Genomic DNA, 24,691 nt, shown 5'->3' on the forward strand with positions numbered 1-24,691 from the left:
ATTTATGCGGGTGGGCCCGGCCCCCTATGGCCCGCCGATATCTTTTGTAAGTCTTATTATACCATGATTTCATGTTTTCAGTTTTATATAGCAATATTTGATAGTAATCTTAATGATAACCCACATTTACAGGAAACAATCCTTCTGAATGTGTGTGTTTACATGTGTACTGTCCTGGTGGGGCAGAAGCTTAAGGCATGTTGTTGTGGATGTCGTAGGACACTTCTTCACCCCTTTTCTGCCCTTCCAGTCCCACCCTGCCCTGACATTCCCGTGCAGATGCTTGGTGTCCAGTTGCCACCGGTTATTTCTGAGCCCCTCCCTTCACACTCTCCAACTGTTCCACACACTCAGACCTACAGTGGAGAGGAGCAGCCGGCTTCAATCAGACCCCTAAAATAGCTGGGGCTGCTTGAGAGGGAGGGTGGGCTGGCTGGATGAAGACCCCAGCAGGGTCCAGAGGTGTCATGTGCTCAACCTTGTCTTCCCATAACACCAACAGGGAAGTAGGAGAGAAGTCAAGATCCAGATAGTCAGAATAAACCAGCAGGAAACTTTCTTACTCTGTGGATGTACTAAAGTTCTAGAGGAGGGACTGTTTGTGACTCTTTCATCACATGCATTAGCAGTAGTTGGAGGGGAAAAAAATCCAACATTGTTGACCGTATCTGAGTGGCTGCTCAATCCTGGACCATGAAGCTTAGTGTGGCACTGTTTTTTGCAGGACTCTTTGGGGCTCTTGCGGCTGTGTTCATCCTGCTATCGTTTGGAACTGATTATTGGCTGCTGGCCTCAGAGAGCTGTCAACCAAACCCTGACGAAACTGTCAGCCCGGGTGGTGTGACTGTAGAGGTGGGTATATGAGATTTATGAAAAACAAATCGTAATTTGTAACAGTTGAATTCTTTTAAAAAGTCGCTTTCAGCTACAAAGATTTTTAATTTAAGCATGAATAAGTTTCGTTGTTCTTGTTGTAAGAAGAGAGACAGAAATAATCACAGTAATTGTTATTTGTATAGTGAATATGCTTTGTATGGTGTATTGTGAATGTGAACTCCTTTCCCTTGTAATATCAAATTAAATATAGAAATAAGGGAATAGCAAGTTATCTTAGCCAAATGTTGTGTATGTGTGTAGCATTCAAGTCCTAGCATTATGTATATTATACTACAGTATGGTAACTAGCAGATTGTGTCTCATAACTGATCATATCATACTGTGTTGTATGGTACGGTAGTGTCGTTATCATATGGCATCACATATAGGATAGTATCATAGAGTTTAGATGCCAAAGTTTAAATATAAATTAGGTCAGTTGTTATTGCTGTTAGTCCAGAGAACAGAAACCATCCCAGTGATTTGATTTATACTGTATGTATTGTATTTGAGCTTTAAATTTAATAGGACGCATGCTCACTCATATTTTACATATACATATTTTACCTTAAAACACACAAGAAAGTCTCTTTTTCTATTTTGGAAAACAATCCAGGAGATTTTTCAGCCCAGTAGGGTGTAGAGGCATCCCTGTTCCAGGACATCTTCATGTAATCAGACACTGTTTAATGTAGTGTGTGTGTGTGGGCGTGTGTGTGTGTGTGTGTGCAGCTATGCAGTATTGAGACACAGCATGTATCACGTGGCCCTATGATAGAAATACAAATACCAGTAGGCCTGCTGGCATGTTGCTGTATTAAATATCACCGACTTGAACATACTTAGCTTTTGATAGTGAGCACTGATACTGGAATCAACACATGATCACTACTATAAAACCAAAGCAGCATAGTATATACAGTAATACTAATGCAAGTATCTCACTTTTCATATGAGTCCTAACTGTGAACTTTTTCTTTAAGTGGAGATCAGGTTTGAAGACGTGAAGACTAGTGTGTTGGTCATATAAAGCACTTACTGTCAACCGTTTGACTTGTGTCCACTTTTAACACATCAAATGATCTCTCTTTCTATAATCTGTCATCACAGTTTGAACATCCCTGAGGTTCATTTGATTTTGCTGTGATTTTTTTTTGTGTGGGTAGAAGGCTAAAATGATTAACTATATACTTTGGTGTACCCAAGGTTTGTGTCTGTCTCATATTATTTCTATAGGATTTATTTAAAGCAATCCACATAGAGAGAAATCTTTTAGAAAAAGAAAATGACAACACTTAAATGTCCAATTTAATCTCAGATTGCACCCTAAGGTACAATATGGATGATGTTTTTGTCAATCTAGGATTTGTACTTTTAAGCAAAAATAGCTACACCCAAAGTCAAATGTTTCCTGAATGAGACAACCTTTGAACTGCCCGTTCACATGTCCCCAAGAAAAAACCTGCATGAGGTGAGAGGTCCTTCCTCAGCTCAACCCTTGACCCTAATTAGCAGCTGCTGTGTGTCACCATGGCACCAAGGCCAACACCCACCTCACATGATTGCAAAGCTGTTTTCAGACTTTTATTACATCCATTGATAACGTGGAGTTCATACATATACCTGACTCTGCACAATTCCTCTAGTTAAACTGCCTTTGATTCTGTCCGTCAGCGTGGAGATGGAGTGGTGCAGGAGGCAACCAGAGACGTCACTCTGTACCATGAGGGATTTTTCTGGAAGTGTTTTTTCGGAGGCAGCGAGGGAGATAACCATCTGCTGTGGAAGCTCTGGTTCAGTAAGAGACACTGTTAAAACAAAGTTGTTACACTTTTTGACATATATGTTTCAGCAGCTTTGTCTCAATTGTCTCTTTGTTTCATTTCATTTCATTGCTTAATCTGAGTACAATTACTTACTCATTTGGGTTTTTTTTGTATACATATTTTGTTCCTTTTCTTATGATCTAATTTAAATCAACATGAGGAACAGTATTCAAGAGACAAATAAATGATTTCATGCTATCCACGCTTGTGATATCACTGTTGTTGGCATCAATTTCCAACTCATGACTAGAAATCTTTGGAAAAAATTGTTTTGCTGTCAATAAGGGTCTTAATTAGTAGCAGATCGTCAATGACTGCAGCTCTATATCTAAGACTGTATTTGAAGATTCACACTATAGCAAAAACAATATTTATGCCAAATTTCTAAAAAAAAAAAAAAATGTTCCTGTTAACTGTCCCCTGCATTCTTCAAGATCATTTTAATCATTTCTTGAGTTGTTTACTCGATCAATTAAAGTGAAGTGCGTCAGATTTGTGGAAACCCTCTCGTGTGACTGTTTAGAAGCTGAGCCATGTGATGTTATTTTTGGTCGTCTGTCAGGTGATAGTGTGTCCTCTATTTTCTGATGGGGACTCTGAATGGTCGGGCATTGTTGAGAACAGCTTCCAGCACAAAAAGGACCTTGTGAGCGTCTGTGGTATTTCATATGCTGGAAGAGAAGAGAGCAGGACGAGAATAATAAAACATAATGAGAGAGGAAATACTGATTTTCCCTGTCTGTCTCCAGCAAATCAGCCCCGCTCCAAAGTGTGCATGCACGCCTACCTCTTCCCTTTCCCCGTGTCTCATCAGACCCACAATGCTACAGAGTATGATTCTGCTATAAGTAAGTGCCTGTTCATCTATTTGAATGTGGTTTCAGATGATCGAGTTCATTGATTTACTGTATGTGAACAAAAACAGCTTTTCACGCATTGTCTTATATTTGTGTGCAGTCTACAGAGGCTTCTGGAGCATCTTCATGCTGATTGGTGTGGCAGCTGTGGTGCTCGGCGGGTTCTTCATCATCTGTGCCGCTCCGTTCGCCAGCCATCGCCTGTATAAAGCAGGTGGAAGCCTCTTCCTGATCTCAGGTAAAAACTGAAATGATCAGCCTCTATGCTGGTAATACAAAGCCTGGCATAATTACTGATGGCTTTTATGTGGCCTACAAATGCATAAAAGATCATCAGCAACACAGGAAGTAGTTTTCAATGTCTGTAAATATAATTCTGTCAGGGGGTAGGTTTCCCATTTGAATTTTCTATTACTTTTTCATATGTTTATGAATATGATTACAGTTTTAATACTTGGAATAACACACAATTGTTGTGGAATTTTCCTAATACCAAAAAGTGAGAATAAAGAGTGAGAAAATCTACTCAAGAAAAGAACCCAAGAAATCTCTTATTACAGTGAACATTTATTCGAAGGCAAAATATGCGTTCGAAGACCCTTCCCTTTCGAGTGAAAGAAAGGCAAAAGCCCCGAACCAAAGCAAACATGAACACTTATACATTTCTAACATATTACACAGAGCACTCCCCATCACGCCACATAGGGGCCCCTGCCCACCTGGCAGGGTACGGTCTTTCTCCCTGTGAGAAAGGGAGTCTACGTGACTATTTACCATCTCCCAAGGCTGAGAAGGAGATGAAATCTAGTGAGAAAGAGTCTGGGTGACTCTTCCCACATTTACAAACTGTGAGAAAGAGAATAAAGGGTGAGAAATGATGGTAAACAAAAAACACCCAATACCCTGTGTTATGTAGTATTCTAAGACATTTCAGATACATTTTATATAACAGATTATATGAGACATGGAGTAAAATTTTCCATGACACACACTTGTCAGAGTTGTGGTTGCATATTTACCTACATGATTTAAATACAAATCCTACATAACAAGAGTATGAGTGGTTTTGAATCATCACCATGCTCTCTATGTCGCTCCCTGCACCAGGCCTGTTCCTTCTGTGTGTGGTGGTGATGTACGTCCTGTGGCTGGAGGTGCTGGATGTGTTGGATCTCTACATAGAACACCAGCGCTCTACACTGTGTCCTGACTTCCAGTTAACACACCACTATGGCCTGTCCTTCATGTTCGCCCCTGTTGGCATCTTCTTCTGCCTCCTTGCTGGCCTTCTTTTCCTCCTCATCGGCCGAACCGTCCAGATACACTGCCACTGAGGTTAGAGGGGGCTTTAAATTCAGTCAGTAAATTAGTCTACCAAGTAGGACTCTGATTTAACATGGTAGCCCTGACGTACATATTGGTTGATCCTTTTCTACACTTTGTTGCAGAATCAACCTTTTTTTTAAGAGTCTACTTAAAGGTGGTATAAACTACTTGTGGTAAATATGACTTAAGTTTGAATCTGTGGTAAAGGAGTGTACGTTCACACTAGCCTATAATATGCTGAAAAGGTCAAAGTGCACTGTTAAAAGCTAAGGATGTAAGATTGTTCTGTACATACAGTAAGTCTGTGTTTTGGGAAACAGCATGGCATGACGCTGAATTCAATAGAAAAGGCCAAATGAATACTAATCTCGAGGTCCATTAACTAAAACTGAACATGTCATCTTTAACAGCGACACAGCCGAGGCCTGTTGTTACTCAAACATGAGTCAATAATGTATTTGTTCATGACTGTTTTTGTTTTAGATAAAGAGACATTTGGGGCTCTGGAGAGTATTTAGAACAGCAGTCACCTTATGTGTGTGTCAGTGAGTATAAACTGTAGTGCCCGTGTTCATCAATACAGAGTGGCTCAGTTTAAGAAGAGTTATGAGGTAACAATGGGGCTCTATGGCACACTGACACCTGGTCATTTCAGGGTTAATTTGACATACAAATGAAAAATATAGAATCATTAGTCTTATCCTTTAATATCATTAACATTTTTATTTCACTGAGTGTATCATGCTCAATAGTTTCTGCTTGTTTTGGAGTATTATTTTCAGATGTCTGTATATAGCCCAAATCTGATTGGTTTAGTGGTGCAGCACAATTGATGCTATTTATTTGTGAGCTTGAAGCATGATTGGCTTTTAATGTTGGGTTTATATATCTGTTTATATAGATGTTTTTCTTTTACATGTTACATGACAGACTCGAGACATTTGTTGAAAAACAAATGGCCCTACTCTTGCTTTAAGTCTGTTCTGAGATACTGACGTTTAATATTGTGTACATGTGAATGTATTTTTGTGATCTGTGTGGCAATAAAAGCAGCTTTGGTGTCTAAAATGAATGATTTAGTTATTGTTTCATCCTTAGGGCCATCAATATAAACTCTTACAGAGGTGTTTTCAAAATACAAAACATTCAAATTGTCACCACAAGAGGGCACTGTTGCTTTATTTAGTTTACACATGAACCCACAGGAAAGCAGCAGAAATCCTATTTTGCTTATCTGGAGTCAGTGCCGAGCGTATGTGGCGTTATGCATTTAATCACAGCTTCAGAGGCAGGATCTGTAGATGAAAGAATTCACACCTTGGCTGACAGACGGATGGTAATTTCACTCATGAATGGAGCATTTGATCAGGATCTGAATGGACTCCTGTGTCGATTCTCATGTGTCTGTATCAACTCTGTGCCTCCCCAGCTTTAAAATGTACTTATCATACATAGGGTAATGCTTCGGAATGTAGCAGGGAGAGACACAATGCGAGGCATTGATTACTTTGTGAGAATGACTTTGACTAGACGAGGATGAGGATGGAGAAATCACACTTCCTTATTCCTGACATTTCAAATTGCAGGGAGAGTATTCTCTCTAAACTTCAGATCAGCCTTATGAGAATCTATACGCCAAGGTAAAACCACTACAGGTCACAAAATGAGGCCACAGAGGTGGGCAAATGATAATACATTGCAGGATACGATCTTAGGATTTGTCCTGATTCAGGTTGGAGTGGTCCATTCAGCCAAAACTCCCTCAGGAAAAAAAAATCTTATCTGGAGGACTTCCTGGTTTAAATGAAATCATAATAAGAGAACAGAAATATTTCATTACTTCTTTATCCACATTGGAGAGAGAGGGAGCGAGAGAGAGAGAGAGAGAGAGAGAGAGAGAGAGAGAGAGAGAGAGAGAGAGAGAGAGAGAGAGAGAGAGAGAGAGAGAGAGAGAGAGAGAGAGAGAGAGAGAGAGAGAGAGAGAGAGAGAGAGAGAGAGAGAGAGAGAGAGAGAGAGAGAGAGAGAGAGAGAGAGAGAGAGAGAGGTTTTATTGCAGGTGTGGAACAGGCCACCTCCTCCCGCAGCAGCGGGGCCTTCAGCAGTCAGTAATGTCATCAGAGTCCCAGCTGAATTCAGCACTGTTCTGCATGATTGCCCATGATAATTGTGTGTTGATAGGGAGCGCCGGAGATGGAGTATAATTTCCACCGAGAGATTCCTAAACAAATACCTGTGCTCAGCAGAGGGGATGGAGTGCGGCAGGAGGTGAGGAGGAGAATAGTGGATGAGGGGAAGATAGAGGATGAGAGGGTAACACCTTCAGAGGAGGAGGAGGATGAAGAGGAGGAGGGACGGAGAGTAAAGGTTGCACCGCAGGGGCCTTAAAGTCTGAACCTAAAGAAACCAGAGCAAGGCTATACCGTGGAACTGCTGGAAAAAAAACCCTCTTTGATTGATGTAATGTCAAGAGGACGAGAGGGGAAAATGTAATGGAACAAAATAGAAACATAGAACACAGAATAGAATAGAAATGCATACAGTACATTTGTTTATCTGGGATAAAAAGGGGAGCTCAGAGAGACAGGTGAGTGTGAAAAAAAGTGTATTCTAGTGACAAACTGTGCACATACATGGTTCTACACGAGGAAGCTCAACGAGGTGAAACATACTGAAGGCTGACTTTAAATGTGAGGCGGTACAAGAAGACCAAGTGCAGAAATATAAATCCTGCAAATTTGTAGGAACAGCCAGAGAGATGGACAATAAACAATTACAATTTAATGCTACTCTGACAGTAATTAAGACATATTCTGTCTTCTTTTCTGCCACAAAAAATGTCAACACTGTGATTTCTATTTGAGAAAAACACAGACAAAGGCTGTTTCTGCATCGTTCATTTAATAGTCTTGTTTAATCTAAAGATCAGAGGAAGCAGTTACAGGCATTAAAAAGAACTCCAGAAATAATCAGTCGCCTTTCTGATGTTTTCTGGCTTTTGTACTGTAGACATGCACAGGCCTAAATATCTTTTCCATAACCAGATTAAATTCAGCTACCTTGGTGAGCTGGTGGACTCCCATGTACGGAGGATAGAATCCTAAAGAAGGCAACCTGAGTTTGAATCCGACCTTTGGCTCCTCTCCTACAGGTCATCCCCCACTATCTCTCTCCCTGATTTCTGACTCAATTCACTATCCTCTTTTTCATATAAAAACATAAATAGATTTAAAAAAAAAAAAAAACCTGCCAGCTGACTGTCAAAGTTTGTTTGCAGGATCTGACGTTAGACCTACTTGAAACTAAGGCTTATGAAATGGTGCTGGGACTTAAGGCCTATTTGACTTATGTCTTAAAGTCAAGATTTTATATATTTTTTAATTTTGTGTATAAAGGAAACAGTAACTTTGGCATCTTTGTTAATAAAACCGGTTCTGTTGGAGTGAAGGGATCCTTAAAGAGTCCACAAAGAAGCCGACTCTGTGGGACGTGCTGGAGTCCTTCACTCATCTGGTCAAGGAAAAGCAGAAAAGTCGGACTCTCAGTCAACACTTGTATATTTAACCTTCAGGGAGGTTTAAGTTAATTGGAAAACATTCTTTGCCTGAGTGCTCTCACCTCGTGGCACGTAGCGTAGTTATCATAGCTTATCTTCCAAACGTATCATAATCCCGCACGACATGCAAGTCAGATTTCATTTAAATCAGATTACTTACAACTCTCAGAAAAAGCTAAGTATTTGAATTGCATGAACAATATGGCAAGTCATATTACACGCTGCTTTCCTCTTTAGAGATAGTTTTACATAATTTCCCATTCGTTTTGAAATAATGAATAGACAATGGGCTGTATAATTGTGAGGATTTACAATTCAGAGGACTGTGCGTATAATCATCATGCATTATGCAGAGACGGGAGCACATAGGTCACCGGTGGTGCAGGCACCCAAAAGTAACAACGGTCATCAACAGATCAACACTTTTATTAGCTTGATAAATGAAATAAAATCTGTTTGATGAAGCAACATCTTCAAGATCAGAGAGGAAAGGTAAAAAGTCCCGAGCAGAGCATCAAACCGTCTTCGTTTCTATCATCTTTACATGTTCAATAGGGTCTACACTGCTGGTTTATTACATTGTTGGTTAGTAGAGCTCCACCTGTACTGAGTGGCTCCTTTCTGGCCCCTTTCACATGCTTCGGCCTCACACCTCAGTTTGTGCATATCAATGACATTCCAAAGTGTGTGTGGAAAGCCCTCGTTCATGCTCAAGGTCTCTTGTTTCAAAGGCATGCTAATGTCTTTCACAGAGAAACTCCTCTCAGCGGCACTCTTTTAACTGCCAGAGCAACTGTGTAGGAGATGATGGGCGACTCTTCAGCCATCTTTTCCTCTTGAATATTCATACTTTCTAAAAAATGGAACACATACATCCACAAATCTTAAACAAAGATTGATTTAGCTCCCTAACAGAGATTTACTTTTTTTTTTACATTGCCTATTCACTTACATTCTTGTTCTAGGTGTCTCTTAATTGTACAATAATTCAGTTCATTTAGGTCTTTAAAAAGCTAGATTCAATGTTGTTTTTAGAACCAACTGGTCACCATTTTCTCACTTGTGCATGCCTTCTGTGGGATTCAGTGTTTCTCCTTATTTGGGTGCCGCTTCCCCTGCAGCTATTAATTAATGCCGCAGCACAAAAAGCCGGTGAATCTACCTCATGAATATTCAAACGCACCTCGTGCATATCATTTCTTATGCAGTGTTGTAACACGGGCCGCTGGTGAGGCAAGGCATCATGGATCCAGAGCCTGTTAGAGTTTCTGTCTCGGTGCTCGTCTGAACATGGAGTCCATGCTCTTTAGTCTATAAAATGAGATCTAACAGGATGTCAGGCTGAATGGTAAAGTGCTAGATGTGATTATTTCACACTTTTGTTTCTCTCTCTGAAAATAGCATTTCTTTGTTTTTATGAAGATATTTGAAAATGTTTCACGATCTTTTGTGTTTTTTTACTCACACACTCAGTTTCCACTTTATTAAGAGCGTACACACTCTCTGATGTGGTCAACTTGAACTGCTCTGCCTTTAATTTACTTCAACAAAATGTAATTAAACAGCTTCTCTTGATCACATAGATAGATAGAGAGAGATATGCCTATGGATGAAAACGTTTAGAGTTAAGATTGCAAATTTAGCAGAAAATGTTTTTTTGGACTGAATGTTTATTTAAAAAAACTGTAAATTGCAAACATTTACTGTATATTTGATTTCTGTTGAAATCTGTGTTGCTCTGGATCCCCTTCTAAATGATTCTTTACTTATGCTTTATTCTATTAGTGTTTTGTTTTTAATTAGTGTTTCTATCAAACCTATAACCATTTTCTACACTGTCACAGAGGTGCATTGTGAATATTAAAAAAAAGCAGTAGTTTCTTTATTTATGACACTTTTATTTATTTTATTTATACAGGTGTTTCCTATATTCTGTGTCCTGGATAATAATGGATGTAGTTCTACTGTGGCGGTTTGTAGTTTTTTTAATGCCTTGTGTTCATGTGTTAGCTTCATTTATAAAACAGCATATTTTTTGCACGACATTACAAATGTCTGCATTTGAAGGCAAGAAGCAAAACAACTAACAAGTGTGCTAACAAGTAGTATCAAAGTATCATGTTTTAAACAGATGAACGATAAATAATGTATTTATTAGAGTCCAGCACAAAATCACCAAAATATGAATGTTTTCACCTCTCCAATAACACTAAACTTCATAACAAGAGACATCACAGTTATGAAATAGACACTGACTGAATTATATATTATTTATCATTAATCTGAGGAGCACAAGGCTTTAACCACTTATTTAAATAACCTGTAATTAACAAGTAGCCTACACATGTTTATGCCTATGAAAAGGACTTTTTCTGAGTAAAGGATTAAAGTGGCAACATTTATTAAAAAAAGACACAAATAATTCAATAAATTCCTATGACTATAACATCAACATTTTTCTGCATTAGCGAAGCTTTTTATCTTTTTATACTTTTTGAAGTCTCTTTTTCTCTCCAGATAAAGTCCTGGATCAAAGGTAATTAAAACTGGCAAATAAAAAATAAAATCAATCAAACAAAAACATTTTTTTTTCAACATCCTTCCTGCCAGTTGTACTTCACACCGCTTTATTCTCTGATTCTTCATCAGTGCGTCTCAACGCTACAATAGAAATGTTTGTTGATCCATTCTGCTGAACCACAAGCCCTCAGAGTGTCTTAATGTTACACATGTTTATTAATGCCATTTTACAAGAGGGCACTGTCATATCTGCTCGTCTTTAACATGTCAACGTGTGTAAATGGATGCAGCTAAATAAACAGGAGCGAGAATTGTTTACCATATTTAATAGAAGACAAATATACAATTCTAATGTTACTATTCAAATGATTGCTCCACTCTTTGTTTCACTCTTCATGTGTATTCATTAGAGAAGCCTCGTATGCAACCTCCCTTCATTAGAGGAACATTTATGAAAATTACAGATTATACATTGAGATTACAGCAAAGCAAAGCAGGCCCTATTATTAACACTTGAACTACATGTGTACAGACATTGAGTCACATAGCCTACAGTAGATGTTAGCGTAGGTGACGTGCCTAAAGTTACAACAAGAACCAGAACACTTCTGCAAAGTTTTAGACACAAATGTTGGACAACAACAATCTATGTGCTGGTTTGTATACTGCAGAAATATGGCTGTGATTTGGAGAAGAAGAAACACGTTCAAAAGGAGGCTACAAGTACAAATAAAGATGACATTTTAAGAGTTTGAGCTTCAATAGTTAAAGCATCATCATTGAAAAGTGTATTCCATCTTCTTGGAAGTTCAGGCATGGTCGGAAATGAAAGAAAAGTAACACAAAAACAAACTAAAAGAAAGCAACAAAAGCTTTACCTTCTGATGTCCTTTGAATGTTTGCAGCAGCGTCTTTGACACACAAAAAAATCCTTCTCATGTTTAAAGTAAAAAAACACAACAAAACAACGATACGATCCTTTTTCTTCACCTTCACCTTCACCAGGCTTCACGTGTGTCCTCGTGCTGTGGCTGCTGCCGTGCTTTTATACTGGTTTCAACTTGCAAAATCATACCTTTGACCCCGAGTAAGGCTGACATTCCTTGAAAGTAAAATCTTATGCGCGCACTGTGGTGTTTGCAATGGAAAGAGAAGACTTTGTATTAATTGAAGTATAATGATATCCTTTACTTGGAAAGGAAAAAGCGGGCGGTGAATAATGTATCTCCATGCAGATGATAACTGAATATGTCCATATATTCATTTATTAATTCATAGGTTTGAATTGCAATTTAGATTACACTTGTGCTTCCATTAATTTACAGCAAAAAAAATGGATTTCAGTGTGCCAAAAAGAAATGTTCTTTACAATTGTAATAATTTAACTTTTAAGAATCAAGGGCAAGCCAGACATCCTTCTCACAAAACACTGGACCATTTCATACTCCACTTCTCAGTTGAATATTTATTTCTTCCTCACGTTGTCCTTCTTTTTTCTCTCTTCTTATTTGAACTCGTAAAATCTGAATCTCTTTCCTTCAATTCACCCTCTCCCTCTGCTTCTTCCTCGTAACTGAAGATGAACTGGCGAGGAGTAAAAGCCTCGATAAACAAACTTCTACAAAGTTTGACAAAGTAAGAAAGGAAATGCCATGTGAGGAGACCGTGGCGGGCTGCAGGCGGTGGAAGTCACATGCCAGAGGGACCAAACGCAGGCTGGTAAATGTTACCGGTGATAAATAAACATTATTTAAAAGATGTGTCAGTCCCTGTTAGAACGAAGCCGTGCTTCATTTGTTTCGCTGCTCTGAGGCTAAAAGGAATATTTAATCACTCCTCTGAATGATATGAATAATCACTGATACTTTTCCTGAGAGCCACGAGCACACACATCCATGATCACTTATGCTGTAAGGTTTATGATTTACATACTGACAATTTACATTTGTTTGCATTTAAAAGTTTAACTGAGCAAAACTTGATAGTAATTGTTCAGATAAAGTTAAGAGACATGAGTGTTAAGACAGTGGATCTCATCAATATAACATCAGTATAAAACAGATCAGATAAATAACTATAAAGCTGTTTTATACTGTAAGAGCAGCATGTAGGTGTGTTGTTGAATTTGATAAACGGACAGACGGTTGGACTAGCATGGCGCTATCTTTTCCAGCAGTGCTAAGACCATGAATACATGTTTGATGAAGTCACATGACCTACAGATTAATACACTGCTAAATGAATGTCAGATTAGCATGCAGTATGTGAATATGTGGCAGTACATAAGTATGAGTTTTCAGATATAGCCATCTCCTTGCTTCCCTGCTTTGCATGGAACTTTCTCCAAAATGGCTGGAAAATGGCTGGTCTCATTTCACTTGAAACCTTCGGCTTAAAAGACAAAAAATGTGAGACAATTGGACAGTGCCGTCATGTCATTTTTGAATTGTAATCTGTCATCACCACTCTACATACTGTATTTTAAACCAATATGCACATTGTAATTGTGGCTTTCTCTTAACTGATTGTTAAATTATAATAACATGTGCTACAGCCCTCTTAGCCAGGTCACCCTTGTGAAAGAGATCTTAAGTTAATTACCTGTTTAAATAAAAAAATGTGTGTTCTCCAGCATGTTCTTCTTCACTCTGTTGTTGACATTGCGAATATGTCAAACTTCACATGACATTGATATTTGAAAGAAAATTTAACTGTCATCATAGTATCAGACTTTGTTGCTTCCTTCATTACCCTCTTGACATTCTCTTTATTCTGAGGACGGATTAAGATCTGATAGCTCAGACCACATTTGAAGGTGGTCTGGCATGCATTTATCCAATTTGGTTTGATTGGTTTCAAATGGGAAGGCACTTATTTGCATGTGAGGCAGGCAAGTGAGATCCATTTCAAGCGCTCAACGGAGATGCATTGTTAATGCAAAGTGTAAACGCTGGTACATGAGTGCAACTCACTTCCCGATAAGCCAGGATGGATGTTAATGCAAGGTGTCTACAGGGCCCCTAATTCTTGAATATGTGTGCAATTAGCGATACTTATGATTATGATACAACCCCTTTCCTTTCTCTGCTGTCCCTCCTGAAAGCTCTGCAGAAGACCTAGTACATCCAGTCCGCCCATCAGCTCACAGAGCTCCTGCTTGTTAGCATGCTACCATCTGAATCTCTGGGATGAGAAAATGGGTTTCTGAGGAGCAGACAGAGGAGCTTTTAACTTTGCTGGAAATGTACTGCTTTTTTTTTTTTTTACTTCACTTTATTTAGAAGTTGCTTCATGTAACTGAAAATTGTATTTATTTACAAGACTGTTGAAGTGCACGGTTCATGATGTGGCTGAAAATTATACTATTTTATAATCTTTAATAATACAACAATGACATACATGTCAATCTTGTCCCACAGCCTATAGTGGTTACTTGGTGCACTTCATGTACAGAGGCTGTAGTTCACATCTCAGAAGTCATGGGTTCAAATTCAACCTCAGCCCATTGCTGCCTGTGAATCCCCCCCCCCCCATCTGGAATCATTGTGTCTCTCTTCAGCTGTCCTTTCTCATTAGGTAATTACCTAGAAATAACTCATGACATCTTTTTTAACAAACGAATGAACTTTCAGCCAGTTTCAGTGAATTAAACATGTATTTTTGTTGTAACAGAGTTTAAGTTCATCAATATGTTCGTGAATATTTGATTGTCAGGTTTGAAAGGACCTCACATGCAGTCTTTCTCCTTTTTTTAACCTTCACTAAATGCTTAAGCAGCATTTTATTCTCATTTCAGTCTCTGTGAATACATTTTCTCAGAGTGAGTTTAATATCTTTTTTTGCATTATGTGCCACAATGATGGATTGTCTTGATTGTAGATCCCAACGTTGACAAAAGACAGAGAGGGAGGGGGAGGGGACGCGGGACAAACCATCTTTTGGTAGCATTTGTCCAACTTCACAGACCTATCAACGCAGGACAATAAATCTTCAGAATGCATATTTAACACTGAATCAATGTACACTGCAGCTTGAAGGTTAACTGGCTTTTTTGTTTGAATGTTTTATTCAAATGCAGCCAGCCTGCTACGGCAGCCTCTGTCCATTCAGAGCACTAATGCATACTTTACCGTCTATGAGTCATAGTATAACCCCCCCCCCCCCCAAAACAAAACAAAAAAACATTTGACCTTAAATAGAGCAGGTGTCTCATCAGTATATTTTACATGTTGTTTAGTTAAAACAAAAGATGAAGTGAAAGCTCTCTGAAGAAGACAACAGAGCTGATCTCAGAAACTCTTACATCTGCTTGTTATCACTTGTTAAAACGGTGGGACAACATAAGTTCCAAACATTAACATAACCATAAGGAATTATTACGAATTATTATACTTTTTTTTGTTTGTTTTGTTTTTGACAATTTCTCCATAAAACATGGAATGCAAATCTAAATATATATCCAAATCCAAAACAACAATAATCACAGTGTATGTTTGATTTTAGAGTCAAATACAACTAAAGTACAAAATGACTTTCATCGAAAGGTTTTCTGTTTTAGAGCAAAAGATAATGTACTTCTGCTCTGCATTTCTTGAATAACATTCAGCCTGGGAACCTCTTCATGCAAAAGGTTACATCAGAAAACAGTACTATGAAACTAAAACGGTGTTTTACAGCCGTAATAGAATAATATCATGTCTCACATATGAAAACTAGACACTTTGACTTTCACACTTTGATTCACACCTACGCACGATTTCGAGCTGCCAATTAACCAAAGCTGCATCTATGGAACCTGTATCACATGCAGGGAAGACAAGTAAGTGTTTAAAGGGATTCATTATGAAGAATCACCTTCATGGGAAACAATGTCAGAATGAATAATATGTTCAAAAGTCTTTTTGTACTATTGTTTCTATTTTTAAGTCACTGAAAACATTTGTTGGAGTGTCTGAATCTTTGAGTGATACCACAATGCTTTATTTACTGTGCAGCAAGCTATCAATAAATGTCTGATAAAGAAGTGTCTTTTTTCTTAATTCAGTTAATGTCAATGTTTTCAAAGCTGTATGAGGGACACACTAGTAAAAAGCAATGAGAGTATCAATTTCTATCATTATTATTATTTCTTTTGTCTAAAGAAGTTTCACAAACTTGCATTGGTAATTGCAAAGATGCCTCCAACGCCTTTAAAACAGCATCACGAGTAAAATAATTCAGTCTGATTGAGTAGTTGCACACTTAATAATCTCGACTGAATCCAATTTGGACTGCAGTAACTGCTCCACAGCAGCAGAGCGTCTTGTCCTGGGATTATGAGTCCTGTTCTGTTAACAAGCTGCTGTGGCTACAAATCAGAGCTGCTAATGACTTAAAGAGCAAATCAGCTGAGGCTCTTTGTTGAACCGCAGAGGAGCCCAGAGCTTGAAGTTACTACTTTAATTAGGGATTGGCTAAAACACAGCTCCCTGTGGTCTTGTCACATTACCAATACTCAAGTCTACAAGTCCATTATCGCTTTAAACAACTCCACAAGGACTGCATGGTATCCTGCAGCTGTCCTATAATGTCATGCAGTAGAGACTTCTTTTTCATGTTTTCTGATGACCTGGACATGCATACCATACCAGAGGAGTATTGTGCACTTACTGCGATTTGCATTCCATGTATGCAGGTATTGACCGAGTTCTGTTTGGAGGTCACAAGTTCACCTTCATCACGAGCAGACGTTCCTGCACGGAGAGAGGAAGGCACCAGTCACAGACCCTCTCAATCAAACCCTGATCAAACCCAAAGGCAGATCTGACTCTAAATAATACATGACTCTCCTTCACAGATACTCTTCCCACTGGGACTCTGAGAAGAGGGTGCCGGTTCAAACATCTTTCCTCATCTTCAAACGTCCTGCCTTCAACTTACAGCTGCCGGTTTTTCTGACACTGCGTCGACCAGGAAAAACCAGACAGGAAGGACTATTAAAGGGGAATGCCACTCATTTGTCCTGTATTTGTCCTTGTACTGAAAGACTACTTTTGATTTTGAGAACATTTATTAATATCCTGATTTCAGACTGAAGAGGAGAAGAAGAAAATGGATAACCTGGCTGCAAAAGGGCTTCAGATATGGGGCCATGGCCAAAATTTTAATGTCCCAATCACAGTCCATTAAGATTTTCCAACTTTTTCGCAATTTTTATTTGATTATTGAAGATTTTTGAAAGGAATTCTAGACAATCTATCTATTCAGACAACAACAATTTTGTTTGGACTAGGTTGTGTTTCCTCTTTTAAAATATGCATTTTGAAAGGGTATTCATTGGACTTCAACGACTTTCAGAGCTCAGTTTGAGCCTTAATTGGACACTTGAGGAAGTTTTTTACACATCTGCATTGGTTCTTAATTTTTCAACACAAAGGGTTGCCACTTGTTTTTGAAAAATGATTCATCATCTTGGTGATTCCTTTTAGCATTTATTTGTTGCTTTTATACGTATAGTGCCACTTCAAGGCAGGATATTTACACCCGTTATGCCCTCATCTGCAACATGTATGTGTCTCTCTCTCTTTGTTTCTCTCCCCTCTAGCTCTCTTTTTTGTATCAGCTATTTATTGTGTTTTACCAGCGTTAAGTGTTTTATTGTTAACTTTATATTTGTACTCATTTTTGTATTTGTTTTGTTTTGTGTCAACATGATGGCACTAGGAAATGTGTCCCATAATAATAATTCCATAAGGGATGGGCTGTGTTGAGCGGCCAGACACAAAAATAAAGATTCATTCATTCATGTATTCATTCATGTTTTACACAGAAGGCAAATCGTTCACTTCTGATCTGCCATCAGAGGTAGTAACAGAGGCATTAAAGGAGGGAGACGTGTAACGTCAGAGTCTATAGGGCAGAAGAGAGCTGTGTATGTCTGAATGTGTGTGTACATCAAGCTACTATGTCATGCTTCTCTCGGTTCTGCATTGTTGCAGAATTACAAGTAGTTAGGAAGCAGGACTACATATTTGTCAATGTACTTGTTAAATGCTGAACATTTACATCAGGGAAAGCACCTCTACTTATAGCAAAAAAGCAAAGTAAGACGATTAACACATTTATAAGGATTTATCCTCTGGTGACCATGAAGGTCTGTAAAACTTCACAGCTTTTTACATGTGGAGAAATTTCCATCCAAACCCAACAGGTTGTCCAACCTCAACACTGACATCCCTACAGTCTTACTGTCAGTATGGATAGAAAAGACAATATCACTGACTATTTAGACCGAGAGGATTTGTACTTAAGATTTAGTATACTTAATATTGGAACAATTCAGACTTACAAAAGAAACATGCCAGATAAATAACACCAGCTTCCAGAAACCGAACACTTCTTGACTGTCCTGTTGTCCTTGGTCACTCAGCATGACTGTTACACAAAGCAATAAAATACTGAGTTTTAGTCAAAATAAACTTTGAATTGGATTGAGTAATTATCTCAGCTCTTTCTCAGATTTTGCCAGGAATGCAAAATGCTAATCGAGCTTCATGCTAACTTTTCTCGTCCAAAGAGTTGTCATTTGATTAGAACTAAATAATATTCCCTCTTCTGTGACTGCGACTGCAGACACAGACGGCCGAGTGCTCGGTAGGAGTCACATTGCTGCTGCTCTTTGGCTGGTGATAAAGATTCAGCCGGTTCCTTTAGCTCAAAGTGTAGTCATGTGTATAATTGCTCTGGGACTGGAAATGCACCATGTGTGAATATAAAGGAAGGGCCATTTAATAGGAAGCACTGTCCAAACAACATAGCTTCAGTTTGTGTAAATGTCCCATGTCACAGAGACGCTACAGAGAATGAAAGGACGTTCATGATAGCAGTAACAAGCAGTGAGACGGAGGGGTGCTAACGGAACAAGAGCATAGATAAAATGTGGTAATAACAGCACAATGTGAAATGAGATTTTTAAATACCAGAAATACATTGTTAAGCTTTAACCTTATTTGGACCAGATTTACATTAAATTGTGAGGAGGGGGATAAAATATGCACTGTGCTCTTTGGTAATTTAACTCAACATTTCAGACACAGGAAGTGGACTTTAATACATATGGTTGTTCAGCAGGACTAGACTATAGGATTGTTGCCAAACTTGTGCTTTGTTCCACATTTTTTTAAATAGTAATCTACTTTCAAATGTATATTTTCACATGAAATGCTTTCATTCCTTTATTGGCTATAAAGTGGATTGAAAATCACTGAAAGTCTTTAAGATCTAAGCTTAAATCTATTTCTGAGCAAAAAGAGTGGAGGAAGAGAGGCCACAATTGAACGCACTGTAGCTGCTACAGGTTAAATGTGTACACATTAAATTATTTTCTGTGTGACTGGGTCAGTAATGGTGCTGTTGAGGAAATAAAGGGGCGGAAGTAGCTCAGTCTGTAGGGACTTGGGTTGGGAACCGGAGGGTCGCCGGTTCAAGTCCCGGCACGGACCAAGTCCGGAAATTGGTCTGGTAGCTGGAGAGGTGCCAGTCCACTTCCTGAGCACTGCCGAGGTGCCCTTGAGCAAGGCACCGAACCCCAACAACCGCTCTGGGGCGCCCTCTGTGGGCAGCCCCCTCACTCTGAGACCTCTCCATTAAATGCAGAGTGAAAACCGAATTTCCCCTCGCGGGATTAATAAAGTATATGAAAAAAAAAAAAAGAAAGAAATCCATTCAATAAACATAGCTAAATGCTAATAAGCTAACTCTAGCCAGTTAATGTTGCCTAATGATGCTACCATGATCATCATTATCGCTTAGAATTTCAGTGTTCTGGGGCATCAGAACTAAACAAACCAAGCCAAAAACCATGACCTAAACCGAGGGACTTAGTGAACAGTGGGCTGACTATTGTTACATCCCGAGTGGTACCTGGGACCGATAACTTCTCTGTAGCGTGCAGCGATAGGAATTCTTTCTTGTCCGTGAGGCAGGTTCCTTGTGACATCACATGAAAGCTATGAATATGTCTGTTGGACATTTGCTCCTAAACAGGTTATACTCTGACCTTTTTAGATTTGTATCACAAATAAATTGGATTGATTGCTGAGAGAATGAAGCAGCACATTAAGAAAGACAGTTTTAATCCACATATTCTAATAAATCGGAATATAATAATAAAAAAAAAATCTGAAATAAAAAAGATTGCATTGTAGTTATAAATGATCTTCTATGCATGAAGAACAATGAAAGACAAGTCCGACTAAGAGGTACAAAAGTGAAAACACTTATTAAAAAAAATGCTACATTGCTAAGAGATAGATGATATATGGGTTAAAAAGGGGAAATGTGATTTATGTTTGAGTGACTGGCTAAATGTAAATTGTCCATTGATCGCTAACAGAGACCCTGCTCCTATTGATCAGCTCAAGGCCAAGGGCAGGATGAAGCTGACAACTCAGACACTGACCTCTGCCACCTTGACCTTGGCCTAAAGCCAGAAAACTGACCTTTAACCTCCATCCCGTGACCCCTGAGCTCCGGGAGGGCCAATATTTGACCTTTACTTTGTGTTGCAGTGTCCCAGCAGTACCTCTCTCCTCGACAAACAACCAGAGCTGAGAGATAATTTCCTGGGGTGAAAATAAAGGTTTCACTTGAATGCAGGTACACCTGAGAGTGTGGCCTCAGTATGAGAGAGAGAGGGGGGGGGGGGGGGGTAAGAATATTTTCTTCACTCACTATCAAGAAGGTTATAAGTCATAAGGTTACCAGGAGCTCAGTGGTATTGATCTGGTAATTCAATTACATGAGTGTGCATTAAAAACTTACACACAGTCGTTGTTTTATTTGTGGTCGCCTATCACAAAGGGGAAATCTTTGAAATGCTTTATACTGCCCTCAAAGGAAGTATGTCAAGTGTATCTCTGTATATATCTCTCTGAGCCATGGACCGGCTCCTCCCCTTGTTTATAAAAGCTGTTTTATCAAGGACCACAAAAAAGTGTAAAAGTGTAGAAAAGTGCTTTTACACCAGGGTCATTCCGTTTAAATGTTCATGCAGTGGGAAGCTAACTAAAGAGCGCTAACATTAACTGACACAACATTGTTATCAGATTTTTTTTAACCTTTGAACAGAACCAATTCCCCTGTTTCCAGGATCAGTGCTGAGCTAACAGTCTCCTGGTATGTTCTTGTCATTACAAATATACACATTTAAGTGGTAATGATCTTGATATCTTACTATCAGCAAGGAAGTGAATACAATTTTACTAAAAGTCAGACTACACCTTCAATGGGTTACACTCCCGAAAACAATCACATAAACCCCACAAATGTCCTCTTCCTCAAACGCTATCAGACTTAGCCAGACACAATCAATAGATCATAAGGTTAAAGGTGTGAGGTCATGCTCCTTGTATGATTGTCTGTGTGTGTACATACTCTATATGATGGTAGGATGCTGGATGCTCTGTTAAAAAGACCGTTTTTGAGTCTTTATTCGTCAATCTTTTTGTTCTGACTTTTTTCACAGTAAAGAATGAGATGAATGTGTGTTTGAATGTGTGTCGGTTTCTGTGTTTCTGTGTCGTATGTGTTATTGATCGCACCACCTTGGTATAATTGGGGAGAACACCTGAGCCTCTTATAATTCAGTAAGGACATTAACGGCGAGGAACAGTTAGATATTAACCATATAACAACATGAAATGTATTTCACTTAGTGGAATTATTCACTAACAGTCTGCCCTTTGATTATCTTCAGGCTCACTGCGTGTGGTATACGGCTTTAATGACTGAAGCAATTAACTCCACTGATCTCTCGTAACACCTGCAGCACAGAGAGCTCAATCACATTTCCTCCCCCGGAACAACAAGGAATGATTTCTATACTTATAATTGTCTTGTTATACGGTCCTGGTGTGTTAAAGCCTTCGTACTGTAAGTTCACAGCCCTGTCCCATCTACAGTCGCTTCCACATTGTGTGCTTATTGCCTTTATCAGTCTACCCAAGCCCAGAACAAAGACCTCCGTGTTCAAACAGCAATTACTCTCTCATCTCCCGAGGCATCGGCGCAGGCCTAATTGGATTTAAATGAACCCCCAAATTTCCCTTTGTTACAGCAAATAATATGCCAGGCTTTTTAATTAAGATCCGATACAAGCCCACATGGAGGGTCTGCAGTTGCTTTCATGTCCCGCTCCTTAAGCAGAGGCTGGAGCTTGTGTGGGGGACAGTTAGGTGCAGAGTGTGGCTCAGCAGGAGTGTGTGTGTGAAGTGTGGATCTGAGTGTTGTGGTTGTGGATGTGTGTGTGTGTGTGTGTGTGTGTGTGTGTGTGTTAGCAGAATGGTTGTCCACTTAGAGTTTGATCGTTGTACTGTGATCAATTCATTTTTTTCAGTCTTATGAAAACAAGCTGTTCCAAACTCAAGCTTTAGGTCATGTTATGAAAAACAGACTTGATGTGTGTTTTACAGGAAGACGTCCTGAATATTCGAAGATAGAGAAGAATATTTAAAAATCTTTGAACAGGGCTCTGAAAATGGAAAGTTGAAATCACTCACAGAATTGATTTGATCCAACTGGGAGGTCTTTTTTTTTGTTAATGAATCTGTTATAATATAGATGAAAAAATGCGTGATGTATTTTGGCCTGTGCTTTGTTAACAGTGCTTGAAAATGGGCAATGAACTAAGAGGCTCCAGAAATAAATGTACATTTGTGAATTAGTCTGTATTTCATAATATACAGCTTTTCTTATGCATTATACAATCAGACATGACTTTGACTCATTTCGCCAAACAGATTCAAGTTCATCAAATTTAAGCTGTAGAAAAATGTTTTCTCCCCACAAATGAGTGAGCTATGCTTCCTCAAAATGATGCATTTCTTTTGTGCTTAAACCACAGGTATGTCTTTATATCTAAAAAAAACAACAACAAAAAATCGGACAATTTTTCAGTCCTACCACAAGCGTACCTCAGGCACAATGTAAAGTTGTGACATGTGTTTCACAGATGCTCGAGCATACAAAGGATCTTTTGCTTTTGGCAAAGGTGTACAGAAATATGCTGAATCTGTCAGTACAAGTGTCAGCCTTTACACTTGGACTCTATGATGACAATGATCATCCGTCGCTTCAAAAGTGATTAGACTGCCAATAAAAAAAAAGTTCTCTCAGAATTGTCAGGGGAAATGTGATTGTCTGATTGATCTGCTGCTCATGTCCTCTAAAAGTACACAGCTTCATACCAGCAGCTGGAACAACAAGTAATCAGTCAGCCAATCGGTGTCATGAATCATTCAGTCTTTGACTTCATGACTTTGTTGAGTCAGCTTCAGCCAATCACATTTAAATATACAGAGGAGCATGAAAGCAGACGCCTTTTCCAGACTTTTTTCATTACATTCTGACAATTTTCTTGCAGTTTTTAATCTCTCAGCTTTATTGTAAATCAGGACTACATGCACTCTGTCAATCTTCCTTGACAGAGTGAATAAGTGGTATAAGGCAGATGATTGAAAACATGCAGGACAATCATCTTTTACCCCCCCAATAACAGAATTGTCTTTCTCAGTAACTCTGCACACGGTTTAGAAAATGCCCTTTTCTTCAGCTGAGACAAGGAAAGATAATAAAATGGGGATTAAATACACTATTAATACGTGATCCCATATTTGTTTGAGATAGACATGAAATCTTAATTTAAGATAAAAAAATATCTGCTAGCTTAAAATTGCTGGGTTTTTATGAGCCGAATGACCTCATTTTGCGTGCAAACAAATTTATATTCAAGTTCAAGTCTGTGTTAACATCATAGAATTGAAGCGATAAGCAAAACTCTTTAATCATGCGAAAGGACTCTGTGTGGCGCTTCAGGTTGTGGATTGCACAAAGAGAAGAGTGTGGCATTGCAGCTGAAACTGCGCACAGAAAGACTGATCAAGAGTGAACGGAGCCGTGAGACTTTCAATACTTCTCTCTCTTTTCAAGTCGGCAGAATTCGGCTCTTATTCCACAAGGTAAAGTCGAACAGTTCCGTGCGGTTTGTGAGTGAATTAATCATGATGATTAATTGGCTTTCAAGTTAAATATCCAGTGAGCGATGTCAGGCTGCCAGACATCAGGGCTAAATTGACAGGCCTTTAAGGAGAAGCAGATTGATTTACACAGCAGCTAATGAATCCCCCTCCATACAGAAGGGGAGGAAAGGTAAACAAGTCTTTTCTTTTTCCTTCCTCCCATCTGCCTTGTTCGAATACACTTTGCTCTTGGTATTGAACTCGAATCTTGTTTTGAGGCTCGGAGACTTCTAATAAAACCCCCCTCTCCTGCTGCTTCTATGTTCACAGAAAGGTAAAGACATAAACATAAATATAGCTTTATGCATTGCTTTTTCTTCACAAGACACAATGTTAATGATGATTCCGGTCTAGTATGTCTAGAGATGTCATCTTCAAAAAATGAAGTTACATTTATCATATTTTTTATTTATATGGCAACTTTCAAGAGCTAATGTCACAAAGTGCTTTACAAAGAAGATGAAAGAAACACAGGGCACAAAAACAAGATACCAGAAAAAAACAAAAACTACACTTAGCAGATTGAGCATAAGCAAGTCAAAGCAAAGGAGTCTAAAGTTGTTTTTAAAAGTGGTGGAGCTACGACCTCAAATGTACACTCGGAGTGTACAATCATCAAACCCTGATCAGAAGACCTCGGGACCTACTTTCATTGTAAGGCTGTAGATAGGTACAGT

General features: G+C 38.8%; 1 protein-coding gene across 1 annotated transcript; it reads left to right on the forward strand.

Annotated features, from left to right (window-relative positions):
- The first annotated feature begins 412 nt into the window (after window positions 1-412).
- On the forward strand, window positions 413-5,957 carry tmem182a (transmembrane protein 182a). Its single transcript, XM_079357505.1, has 5 exons — window positions 413-852; window positions 2,551-2,674; window positions 3,452-3,550; window positions 3,660-3,797; window positions 4,667-5,957. Exons 1-5 carry the CDS (start codon window positions 694-696, stop codon window positions 4,891-4,893), a joined length of 747 nt encoding a protein of 248 aa, XP_079213631.1. The 5' UTR covers window positions 413-693; the 3' UTR covers window positions 4,894-5,957.
- The last annotated feature ends 18,734 nt before the right edge of the window (window positions 5,958-24,691 follow it).

Source organism: Symphodus melops, assembly GCF_947650265.1.
Source record: "Symphodus melops genome assembly, chromosome: 12".
In the NCBI taxonomy this organism is placed as follows: domain Eukaryota; kingdom Metazoa; phylum Chordata; class Actinopteri; order Labriformes; family Labridae; genus Symphodus; species Symphodus melops.